Source organism: Eptatretus burgeri, chromosome 5, assembly GCF_056783735.1.
Source record: "Eptatretus burgeri isolate ZD-2024b chromosome 5, Ebu_testis_v1, whole genome shotgun sequence".
Classification (NCBI taxonomy): Eukaryota; Metazoa; Chordata; class Myxini; order Myxiniformes; family Myxinidae; genus Eptatretus; species Eptatretus burgeri.
In genome coordinates, this window is record NC_140965.1 from 76,236,924 (window position 1) to 76,250,541 (window position 13,618).

General features: G+C 38.8%; 1 protein-coding gene across 7 annotated transcripts in view; it reads right to left on the reverse strand.

Moving 5' to 3' along the window:
• SHOC1 (shortage in chiasmata 1) overlaps window positions 1-13,618 on the reverse strand; it is an 86,237-nt gene that overhangs the window by 42,214 nt on the left and 30,405 nt on the right. For all 7 annotated transcript variants that reach the window (XM_085882485.1, XM_085882490.1, XM_085882483.1 and 4 more), the window contains exons 4-7: window positions 12,572-12,726; window positions 9,792-9,951; window positions 6,279-6,375; window positions 3,357-3,471 (exon numbers count right to left, since the gene is read on the reverse strand). In XM_085882485.1, coding sequence (XP_085738611.1) covers window positions 3,357-3,471; window positions 6,279-6,375; window positions 9,792-9,951; window positions 12,572-12,726 — 527 coding nt within the window. The remainder of the gene's footprint in view (window positions 1-3,356; window positions 3,472-6,278; window positions 6,376-9,791; window positions 9,952-12,571; window positions 12,727-13,618) is intronic.

Sequence of the window (13,618 nt, forward strand, 5' to 3'; positions counted from 1 at the left end):
TGAAAAACATCTGGGAACACTACAGCATGCTGTTATTGAATGATTTTGGAATTGAGGCTGTAGCCTACAAAAGCTACAATTTCAAGCAGAAAGTGGAGGTTCACTTTGGTAGTGACAAGGTGACATTCGTGCAGCCATTGGATGTCACAAAACCCCTCATAGTTGTGTCCTCAACTGTGACAAAGTTTGCCATGAGAACCGCCGTGAATGATTTATCTGAAGAAGGTGAAAGTTCTGAAGAAGATGAATTGGCCCAGTGCAGTCTGCCTCATCATGAGAACGAAATCCTTAGCTGGATCTTCAGAGTGGGCATAAAGATTTACAGTGACGTAAAACACTCTCCAGGGCATAGCATTATCGGTGGACTGAACACAGAAAATGCAGAGCGAATTGTACCTGAAACCCTGTACATGCTTGTAAAGCTTCTTTGAGGTGGTGACAGCACTGACAAGATGGACAATGAAGAAGCGGATAAGACAGATACCAAGAACAAAGTTCTGAGCATCTGCCAAGACATTATTCATGTGGCTTCAGGAGGCAAAAAACTGACCCCCAAACACCTGGGCCTTGGCCTTGCTCTTCAAGAGAAGAGCCTTGAAATCTGAACCACATCTACCTGCACCTGAGAACTGTGGGTGGGAACAGGTCGTCAAAGATGGCAACGAGACATTTCAGCCGCGACTCATGACTGCACAGTCTATTACTGCTTACTGTGTAGAACTGACGACATGCAAATGCCGTGGGTCATGCTCAACTCGACGGTGCAAATGTACACGGAATGGACTGCCTTGCACGAAAGCATGTGGATGCAAAGCCCTTTGTAGGAACCCGTTCAGTGTACAAGCCGATCAATAGCTCTGAAAATTGTACTTGGGTGTTCTCACAACACTTTTCTCTTCTGCAAAGCAACGTAATTTTGTGTTAGAAAGAATCTGACAGCTGTTGAAATAACCTTTGACTGACTGTAAACCCATCTCCATCAATAGTGCTAAACATTTTCTTTTTCACATTTGTTGCTCGAATGTGCATTTTCAATTTCGTCTTTAAGTTGTCAATTATGTGAAAAGTTGTGATCCAGTACAAAAATAAAGCACAAAATAGTGTTCCTCGTGTCAGATTACATAGTATTTCACAATCATGACAAATTTCTGGCTAGTACAATTTGCAGTAAGAAAAAGACTAAATCTGATGGCGGCCATTTTGATTACTGTCATGGCGGCCATAATATTCAGATGCAGACTTGGCAACAAGTGGAACTAGACTTAGTCATGCCTAGACTCTTCAAAAACACCAGTTGCACCATTCTAACATGAAATCAGCAGCGAACCTATTTTCTAGGCTAGCTACAGATTTTGGCTTCTAGACTACATATAATATGCCAGCAATACGTGTCAGCCTCTTTATCTTACAGTGCAAGATCACAGATTCCTCTTTTACTTTGAAACAACTGCATTCTTGTCCAAACCCAAAGAAAAGCTGCTTCTTTGATTAGACTTTCACATAACTGTCACTGTCATTATTTTACCAAAAATTCAAAAGAGCTGTCTTTAATTTACTGTGTCAGTTCTTCTCGAAAGTTTTGAGAGCACTTTTGCTCTGGCCTTGCAATCACAAATTCTGAATCAGCAGACCCACGACTTCATTTCTCGCCATCTTTTACGAATGGGCTTTTGTATGTATCACACACAAAGTCTTCCCATATAGCAAAGCTGCACAACTTTGAGGATCACCAGGGCAATGCCCCCAAACATACTTTGGAAACACTGCATCACTTGGGACTTAGGAGACATCATCAACAACAATAAAGAGCATCAATCACATCACGTGGTTCATTGACAAACTGACTCAACTTTTTTCATGAGTTGGACTTGTCTGTTCTATTGGGTGATCTGTTGCCATGTGCCAGTGACGTTGGCACAGCTGGACAAGTCAATAGCCAATGAGGCTGCAAAAAGCGTAGTTGCAATAACGTGCCAGTCGCAATAATGGATGGAGGTCCTCAATCTCAGACATGAGATCAGGGAAGTCTCTCTCGTCTAGATATATCCCGTGCATTCAATACAGTCTGGCACCCCAGCTCACTCTTCAAACTCTCTGCCTTTGGCTTCCAAGGCTACCTCCATTCATGGTTTACTGACTTCCTCGAATCTCTCGACCAACATGTGGCTCTCAATGGGATACTCTCATCCCCTCTCCCAGTGAAGGCTCAAGTGCCCAAAGGCAGTTTTTTTTGAGCCTAGTCCTATTCCTAATCTTCATCAATGGTCTCTTTATCTCTCTGGAAAATTATTTTTTTATCTCTTTGCTGAAGATTCCACAGTCTGCAATAACATCCCTTATCAGTCATATTGGCATGTAGCAGCCTCTTTCCTCTCTGTCGACCTTGATAGAATAACGAGCTGATCAAACACTTGAAAAAAGGTCTTTAAATCTGACAAATATCACACTCTAACTCTGTCTCTCTGAGAGGACCATCTGACAGACCCTCCCATCTACTTTCTTAATTATCTTGAAGAAGTTCAGTCACACAAACTTTTGGGCCTCACAATCAACCATACATTTTCTTGGGAAAACCACACATTGAAGCTGGGCTCCAAGGCTGGGCATCCTCTGTCATACGTTCAAAGTCCTTCCTTGGCACACCAGAATTCCTATCCACCTACAAGGCCTTTATCTGCAGCTTGATGGAGTACTACTTTCCCTTCTAAGCTGGCTTACATCTTTCTCAGCTTGTCGCTGTGGAAACCAAGGCCTTTAAGATTATTGAAATCTCCAATGATGAAGCATTGGCCATCCTCCGCCGTGCAGTCTTTCCTTGACATGCTTGAACTTTTATGTACGTTTAAGGCCTTCACCAGCAGCATGATGGTGTAATGCTTTCCCATCTTGGCTAGCGCCAAGGCCTTCAATTGCCATCTGGCCTTCAATCAAAATGAAGCTGAGTTTGTGGTCCCATCACTTTCACATTGCAGACAGGTCGGTGGACTATGTCTGCTACCCCCTCCCCCATTCTTATACTGTTATCGTTGTTATGTCCTGATCCATTCTGTGTTGTAGCTCCTCCATAAGCGTCTGCACTAAAAAAAGGAAGAAGCATTTTCAACATATAAATGTGTACAACTGGTGGGAATATATTTTTATACAATCTGTATACATTCATAAACCAAAACATTAAAAAAATTCTTTAACTTAGACCCCTATAAGTATCTCGTTTGTCAAACATTTTTGACACCCCGGGTATTAACCTGCTATATTTTTGTGTAAAATCCAAGACATTCGGCATTTGATAATTTTTGGAATTCAATGACATTGTGTACTGTACTTTAGATACAACTTAATTTGGAATAATGTGTTACCTTTTGGGTTTTCATTGTTGTGATCAGCATTTGTCTGAATACAAACCAGATCATGCAAAGCTTGTTCAAAATTAAACTTATCATTCATGGTTTGGAGGATTATTGGTTGTTCAATCTGCAAAAGAGTCATTTAAGTGCTGTGAAGAAACAAATCGCATTTGTCAAATAATTTGGTTGAAAATTGTTTGTTGATCATCGAGTTGCACAAGAGAAAATATATAGTACTGTATGTATGTTCAATAGATATAGCAAAATAGGGTTAATATTTGTTAACAGCTTATGAAAATGATATTAATAGTCCTTAAAAAGAAATAGAAATCATTTCTTTCCAATATTCACCAGAGACAATTTCAGTGTCATTTACATTGTTACATTTCCCCCTTCGTCAGATCGCAGTTGGTGGATAACTCCAGACGGAACGGTGAGTCGCTAAGTGACCATGATCGCCAATAGTCTTGGAAACTTCTTGCCGGCTCTCAGGTCCAAAGCCGTGTTACCGTTACAGGCGAAGTTTCCGGTCACAACCAGGTATTGTGCTGACAGTCATGCGACAGATCTTACTGATTGACCGAGCGGAACAAAGTCAAATGCTGCGATCTATCTATATTCTATAGCCCAATTTTTTCTAGACCAACCAATCATTCAGCTGCCGTATGTCACCGTCGTGATGAGCAGGAAGTCAGTAGGCAACGTTACACTCCCCTCTCTAGTTTCATCACGTGGCAGCCACTCGAGAACTGAACAATTTTCTGGCTCTAGGTACTTTTTGGCATTCCGAACATGACTGTCAGTGTTTACATTGTGACAAAGTGGAACAAAGGAGTCGTTGGAAAGTCTTTACTGCTATTCCTTTATGCATGAACATTTTACTTGTTATGTGCTTATAAATGTTTTCATGCAATTTGTTGATGCCATGTTGGTATAGTGCAAGCCTGTAATTATGTCTTTTTCTGATGATTCATATTTTCCACCGGAAAGGGAGGGTACTTCTGGTTTCTGGCTCATGTGAGTGGGACCCATATTCAGAGTAATTATGGAGAAAACGACCAAAATTCAAGATGGCAGCACCCGTTAGTTTCACAACAATTTCTTGATTTATCCTGAAATATGGAGTGTATTATCCGTTCATGTTCGGACAAGGCATCTTCCAATATTTCAAAATTCAATGACAAGAGTTGGGATAAGGTGAAAGTCTGTGCAGAACAGTGGAAATGCGGAGATGGACTAGAAAAAGATGTTTTGAGCAGCACACTGGTATTGATTACTTTGGCATCTTCTAGTGTGTACTAGGTGTGTACTAGGTGTAATTGTACTAGGTCTAGTGTGTACTAGGTGTAATTATGAAGGCATTCACAACTAGAACGTCACTCTTTGACATCATAATGTCAACAGATATGCCTTCACCCATATTATTTCATCATTATACATACTTGTACCAAGTTATATTTAAATCCATGAACCCAGATTAAAAATAGTAAATAATTCTGGCTGCCAGACCTGTGTCTGATCAGGTTGAAGTAAAAAAAACATATCTTCCCCATCAACACGTGATCACAATTATGAAGTTTCACATCAATCAATGAAGCAGTTCAAGAGAAATAATTTTTTAAAGATTTTTGTTCAATCCAATCTGGCTGCAAGACCATGTGACCTATCAATTATTCATGAACAAACTGGTATCCCCAAGGCTTGGGGGAACATTTGTGTGAGGTTTCCCCTTGATCGGTCATGCCATTCTGGAGAGAAGATTGTTAAAAGTTTATTCTTCAAAAAAAAAATCATGGTTGCCATACGATGTGATCTATGACATCATAGGTGGAGAACCTTTTGTTCCTCATGGATAGGCAATCATATCTGTAAAGTTTCGCCTTTATCTGTTCAGGTGTTTCGGAGAAGAAGATTTTTGAAGATATTTATGTTAAAAAATATGGCTACTGAATCACGTGACTGACGACGTCATCAATTCCCCCCCCCCCTCCCCATACAATGTCGCCCAAGATGACTCTCAAAAATTTTCATACTATTCGGATAAAGCGTTCAACGTATGAAATTATGACGTCAAAATGAAGCCACCTATGACATCATCAAAAAAAATCACTTATTTCCCACAGGGAATACTTGACATGATTGTGCCAAGTTTCAATTTTTTCCATGTAGCGGGTCTGGAGATAGAGGTCCAAAGTTTTTCCTTTTTCTAACATGGCTGTCACACCACATGATGTATGATGTCATAATTATCAATGAAACATTCTACATGAGTAGTTGCATCGATGGTGCAAATTTTGTGTTAATCGGATAAGCAGTTGCAGAGAAAACAGAAAATTAGCACGTATGTACGGACAGATGGACATCCTGAAAATAATGCTTCCGGCGACTTCATCAGTGGAGGCATAAAAAAACACACTTATTTCCCATGGGGAGTACTTGACATGTGCCAAGTTTCATTTTATTCCATGGAGTGGTTTCCGGAAATAGAGGTCCAAAGTTTTTCCTTTTTTCCAACATGGCTGCCACACAACATGACCGATGACATCATAATTTTACAGGTATTACAGAGAAAATTAGCACAGACATACATACTACGTTAGTACGAACAACCCGAAAACATAATGCCTCTGGTGACTGTCATAAAAAGGAAGGCAAGGTTAATCATAACTGATACTTGTTCAATCTGAGTGTGCAGCTTCCTTCTTCATGATGAATGATTGTGACATATTAAATGTGAATCATAACTTGGGACTTTGAAAAAAAAAAAAATCTTGAGAGGATAAACTCCCTATAAATGTAAAGACCTTTGGCTTTGTGATGTTCATGTCAATGCTTTATACTGGACATACCTTGAACATATATATATATATATATATATATATATATATATATATATATATATATATATATATATATATATATATTTACACTCACCTCAAAATTTTTGAATTCGTGCAAAATAAATTGTTCAATAGGAAAAGCACTATCTTCTTCAGAAGTGCAATATTTTCTTTGATAATCTGCAATCACTCTGCACAAGAATGACAAACGGCAAGAAATAAATTGTACATTTCCTACAGGTACCCTCATCATGTGCAGAGGTGTTGTTGGCTACTGGTCCATGGGACATGTGCCCAAAATCTATTTTAACCCATTGGCTATGATATCAGACTTTGGAGTCAGAGTCATGAACAACCACAAATTACAGGTGGGAATGGCATGGGTCAGAAGATGCCATCATTGATCACTTTGAAAAGATACACACTGATGCTCCCAAAAATAAATAAAGGTCGACTGTTTACAAATATAACTTCTTTAAAACCGTGGGTGGTGAGGGTTAATTAATAAGTAAAACATGCAACATTGTGTTCAACATATTTGAAATGCTCAAAGTCGATATAAAATGTAAATTTGTGCCTTTACAGAATCAAGTAAAGTTTGTAAACAGATACTTTTTTATCATTATTATTTTTTACTATTTTCAGTTTATTCGTCATTGTAATTCACAAATATTGAAATATATCTCATTGGAAATACAAAAAAGTCCTTTAATCTGAACACCTGCATTATCCTTCATGTAAAGCAAGAAATGTACTGATGAGCCTATTTTCCAAATGTGTCACTGTGGTTCGAGGGGGCACGGGCCTTTTGGGAATCTTTTTGGAAGCTAGTGACACCTCGAGTCATATGCCCACCAAAACAGCATTGTCACAATGTTCATTCCATCAAATTAAATATATGGCCTGGACACAAAATAATCTACAGTAGTTATAGATTAAGGAAAGTGTGACATAGGTTGTGAAATAGCAATTTGCGGTCAACCCTTCCAGTTTTTTAAATAAAGGAAAAGTAAATCCCAAAATTGAAGTGCTGTAAAACATCACTCGATCACTGAGTGAAGTTCTGTCAGCCTGTATAATCCATTGAAATGCAATGCAGATGTAATACCAATGGGAATATCAAATAATAGAAACCAATAGGAATAACAGGATTTGATTCACACACATTTCCACATGGTACCTTCTAAGTTTTTCTTAATTTGTGCTTTTATAATACTACAGAGCCAGAAGACTATGTTGGAGTGGCCTGGGAAAATTGCTAAGCCCCACCCCAACAAAAATCTGCTCCCCAGCACCCCACCACCCTCTATGCTTCCTACATATCTTTCTCAGACAATATGGACCAACTTCAAAATACTCATCCCAACTCTCTGTTGCTCATATGTGGTGATTTTAATTGTCACCAAGAAAATTGGCTGGGTGTTGGTGTTCCTCTCTCACCAGCCATGTCACTTCAGCAAATGACTTCTGTGACACTATGGGACTGACTCAATCTGTGAACTTTCCCAATCGGATTTCTCCCAATACAAAATCCTCCCTTCTCAAATTGGGGATGACAAGCTTCCCCACAAATATCTCCTGCTCTTTCTCTGCTCTAAATGGTTCATCTGATCATGTAGTCAAGGAGAATAAAAAAAATCAAAAGAGCTCTAGAAATCACATCAGGAGTACCTAAATGCAACACGCTGTCCTCCAGGCCAGGCTTTATCTTTGACCTTTACACATCACAACCCAGCCTGGATGACACTTTATATTGTGTTTAAAAAAAAACAACCAAGTAATGACCTATTTTGCAAAATAAGGTGTACACGTATTATCTCGAGTTTTGCAAAATAGGCATGATCAGCCATAAATCCATGAATTATAGTGCTACATTCGCAGTTCATAAAATGTGACCTGCTTCGACATTTGCGGCCCTGTGATTCACATATTCGTAGTTTTTTTGCAGACGTATTCATGGTTTTTCTGACCTGCTTCAACATTCGCACCATTGAACTTCACGTATTCACAGTTTTTTGCAGGCGTATTCACGGTTTTTCATGAAATTTTTGATTTTTCCTTATGAATCACAAACTGCTGGGAACCTCTCCCCCTTTTTCCAATTAAAACAATGCCCCGACATTTGTGGATTCGACATTTGCAGCATTTTTCAGGAATGTATCGCCCACCAATGTCAGGGTCCGATGGTACACAACAAATTCTGAAGCAGGATACAAGTGAAGTAGGATACTAAAAATAGGACCATGGGTCATGAAGCTCATCAGGATCAGGTCTAATAGTCAATTAAGTCATAAAATCGTAAAATTTTGTTCATGCACAGACTCTGGTCATGTGATTGGTTGAATGGAAGCCCTCTCAGTGCTAATTACAGCAATCCATGTTTACAGGTCAAGTTTTACAGGTTCCAGGTCATGTTTTTGGCTAAAGGCATAGCTGTGTACTGATGCATCACCATCTGTAGATTATGGCAGGAATTTTTTTTAGCGTTTTAGGCTTGATTTAAACCAGTTAATGAGCGCAGATTTTGATGTGGTCATTACACCATCATTAGGCATCATATATGAAGCCTGTGGTCAAGTTTCATCAAGATCGTGTGTTTGTTTCAAGTAATAATGACTGAAGTGTTTACAGACTCAATGACTGATTGACATACGGACATTGCTCGATTGCATAAGCTCACCAAACTAAAGTCAAGGTGAGCTAAAATATACCCGTGTCACATACAAGTGAAGCAAAAACTAAGAGACAATGATAAACAACTTCATGTGATGATGTGTGAATGGTTTGAGGAAAAAATGCTTCGGGATCCAAATTTTCTGAGTCATGTGTGATTTTCTGACGAGGCCCACTTTCTTTTAAGTGGTGATGTTAACTCTAAAATTAACATGTTTTGGGATTCTAGTTCACCTGATGAAGTTCTTTAAAGGCTGTTGCACTGCCAGAAATGCACGACATGAGTTGTCATAAGGGAAATCAGGAACCGTAACCACTAAACAGTACTTGAAAGTAATCCAGAAGTTCTGGGTTGCATTAGTGAGGAAGCGCTACATTGACATTGCTGTGCTTTTGTTTCAGCAAGATGGAGCTACACCTCACACTTTCAACAGATCAATACAGTGGCTATAACAGAAATTCAGTGATCGAATAGTCTCTAGAGAATGACAGATGGTGAATGGGCGCCACATTCTCCAGACCTCAACCCACCTGAGTTTCTATCTTTAGGGTTACCTGAAGGATAAAGGTACCATGGTAGACCTCAGACTATTGATGACCTCAAAAATGCAATTGCTACAAACATCAACGCTATTCTGGTTCAGGAATGCAGCCGGGTGAGACAACTTCACCAGGAGGATCCATTTGTGTCTGCTGCAGCAGGGCAGCCATTTAGAACATATCTTATGAAATCACAAGTTTCATTTTGGAGTTACTTATTACAAAGATTATTTTGTATAAGTTTCATGTGGCTTCAATGGAAAAATTAAACAATTGTAAAAACAACTTTGGGTTGCGTTTGTTTTTTTATGAAACACCCTGTAGAATTGAATTTTTCCATTTAATAACAATCCCAGATATCAAAATTGATGATCAGAAGCAAGCAACACCTTACCTTATTTGTTTCTTCATCAATTTCAATGCATTGATTTCTTTATAAAAAGGATCGCGTAAAGTGACTTTTTTAACTCGAGCAAGGACAGTTTTTTGGATGGAAACCTTGAGAAGCATCTCTTTACTCCAGTCATTCAACAATAATTCTTCAATCCCAAACTCTATGATAAAACAAGAACAACAAAAAAAAAAAACATCAAGGGAAGGTATTACATCAACATTTCAATAAAGTCTTCAAAATAATTGTTTTCATTCCCATCATCTGAGTTTATTGGAAGCTCACATCAACTGTATCTATTAATTTCTGACATGTCTTGCATTGAGCATAAATCTGGATTATTATATCAGAACAAAGTGTCAACCTGGAAAAAACAAGTCCCCAGGCAAAAATGCGATCATTAGAACTATAGTATATGAGAGTAGTACTCTCATATAATACAGTAGTCTACAGAGAATTACTACAGGAAAGGAATGTTATTTTTGCCTGGGTCATTTGCATTTTTGGGAAAATACCTGGAGTTAAGACTTATAAAAATAAGTTACCCACAAAGGTTTAAGTTGTATTCCACACGAGAAAATAGCACCCATTGCTTCACTGATGAGAACATGAAGAGGAAGGGGGCGGGGGGGGGGGGGGAGAGAAAGACTGAGCTAACCCTGTAGGTTAGAGCGGGAATTTTTTGTAATTTGGCCAGGATGCCAGGGATAGCTCCCCTACTCTTCGTGAAGGACACTGTGAAGGCATCTTTAATGTCCACAAACAAATTTCGGCAGATGCGACACCAACTTTAACGTCCATCTGAGCATGCACATTGATGAATCACCCTGCCTGTGAAACACCGGGATGATGTTTATAGCTGCGTTGAGATTCAAACCCAGTCGAGAGAGCTTAGAGCAAGTGTGTGTACCGCTCGGCCATCTTGCCGTGGTGTGGGGATGTATGGTGTTGATTATAATTAGTCAGACAGAGGCTAAGGGTAGCCTGCCCCTTCCTCTATATCTGACAACTCCACGAGAGGACAGGCTGGCTTCTTCTTTGCATTTCTTCTTGGTGATGGAGATGGTGTTGATGTTGAAGATGTTGATGATGTTGGTAAATCAGCTTGAGGCCTATCAACCTTCTGGAAGAAGCTAAAAAGTCTTCTGCACTGCTTTCTTCTTTTTTCAGCAAGCATTGCTTTGTAGCCACTGAAAACATTTTCCAATTCTCTCTTGAACTCGGATTTCACTTGTCCTGTTGCTTTACCTATTCTAATCCTCCCGTTATGTTAATCGTTATTTTAAATTGATCTTTAATTTAATGTATTTTGCCTTCCTAACTCCAGGGATTTCCCCATGGAGAACCCATCCACGGTCGCCACGCCCACTGCTCGCACCACAGGAGCCTTCAAGGTGATCCCGCAGCCGAACTTGTCCTGCTACTGTATTATTTTCACTGCACTCAATTAAGTTACACTTTGGGCACATTCCTTGACTTAATCCAAACAGTTGAAAAAGTTATATTTAATACTTTGGCAATTTCACATTTTCTTGTGTAAATATGGAGAAGGAGGAAGCATAGCCTTGCTTAAAGTGAATACGCTTAGTTATAACAATCGTCAATTCTTAAAATTTCCAGATTTCACTCCAGATTGCCACTTATTTCGTGCACGATCTCCGATCCTCAAATCCACAGACAGATTTTGATGATATACTTTAATTAGTCCATGAGAGTCCATCATGGAAAATGATATCAGATAGTGCATAAAATCGCTCCAAGCTCCTAATTTGAAAAGTATAGCATGTTCAAGAGTGATGTACACAGTGATTTGTAAGTATCAAGATCAGGCATTCTATGATATGAGTGAGTCAAGTGAAAAAAAATACATTTTGAGTGATTTATCACACAGAAACCATTGTGGCCTGTTCCAAGTGAAAGTAGGCATTTTTTGGTTTTTGATGAGCACCCAATTGATTATCTTCAAAAGGGGTGTATACAATTACCCAAATACCCTGTTGTCGTTCATACACTCCCTTGGAGTTCCCTTCATATGCATGCAAAGTTTTAGGCTACTAGGTTTCAAGGTTTTGGAGTTATAGAGGACAAAGACAAAAGTTCTGTGTGGAATAGAAAAAGTTTTGAGTCACTACGATCGTAAAACCGTATGGTATACAAGTCCTACAAAGGACAGATTTGGCTCGATGATTACCGTTCAAATCGAAACCTTCCTTCCCAATTCCCCCAAAGAATGTGACAAACTGCTATAAGTCACTATATTGAGTGGCTTGGTGGGAATACTCTGGCTTGTAGCTCAATCAACCTTGGACGGATCAAATCAAGCTATAAAGGCCCTCAATTTGGCTCATTACGTTTGGGCCAATTGGCTGACACAGCTGCCGTAACACTGGTGAGAAGGTGGAAGCAATCAGTCTACATACCAATGCCAAAGAAAGGGGGATGCAAGAGAATGCTCAAATAACTGAACCATTGCTTTGATTTCATATGCTTGCAAGATATTACAAAAGATCATTCAACACAGAATAGAAGACTTCATTAAGCGAGAAATGGCCGTTGAGTAAACATATTTCAGAAGAGGAAGAGGTAGTGGAGATAAAATCGCCCATCTCAGGTGGATCATGGAAAAAGCAAGGGAATATCAAAGAAAGGTATATCTCTGTTTTATAGATTACTAGCAGAGGCTACCCAGGTGTTGCCCAGCTAGATGTTTTGTAAAAAATGATAAATCTTTATCGGAACATCACATAATTCATGATTGTTAGTGATATTTGTGTGCAGCTCACCGAGCCATGAAATACCATCTTTGGCAATTTTTGCACTTTTTTCATTATTTGAAGAAACAATATGGTCTGGCAATTGAAAAAATGTTTCTTCATTATAATCTTCAAAAGAAAAACTTGAACTCAAAGCGAAGTCTTCTTCTTTCAAACCCTTCAAACTGTAAAACAAAATGAATGTAAAAGTCATTGCAGTCTCTATCTAGAAATATACAGGAGCGTCTTAGTGTTCACGGGAGTTACGTTGTTGAAAATCCCTGTGAACCATAAATAAGTGATGTGCAAACTTAAGGGGTAATGTGGAAAATAGGGCGAGGGACATCAACTTTAAAATGTTTGACAAACTGTACCCTTAATGAACATGTTTGTGGATGGTTTTTGTTTTATTTATTTTCATGAATAAAAGTTGTTAAGAACACAAAATAAAGCATTATTTTCCTGTATTAAGAACATAAAATAAAGTCTATTTTCTTGAGGTATTAAGATTATGAAACTTACCTTTAATAATAATAACAACAATGATAAACTTGATCCAATAACACGATGGCGATGTTGATGATGGCGATGATAAAGATAAGTTGATGGAGACGATGATGTTGGAGGATTTGAGGCGATTATTGTGTTGATGGCCCATGTTAATTCGATGAATAAATGTGGAAAATAATTCACAAATCCACAATTATTCAGGCGCATTGACCGCAATCCACAAACCTTGTCTCAATAAGTTAATTGCGATAGAGCGAATCCACGAAGGGGAAACCCTCAAACTGCAAGGCCCTCCCAATCATTTTCAAAATACAACGATAAAAAAAAAAATCACTCATTAAAAATTAGTAGAGTAAATAAATAAAAATTACCCCCATGTGGGGGTGACAGTCATCTCTATAATACCACAAGTTCTCAATGTTCAGTTATGACCGAAGAGTACTGCACAGTTCTACTGCGCAGCTCGAACTGCGCAGTTTGGTTAAAGATGACTCGGCATTTTGGCGCGACGCACACGAAATTATATTTTGAAAATAAATGCCGACGTTTACATTTCAGGTTTTGAAA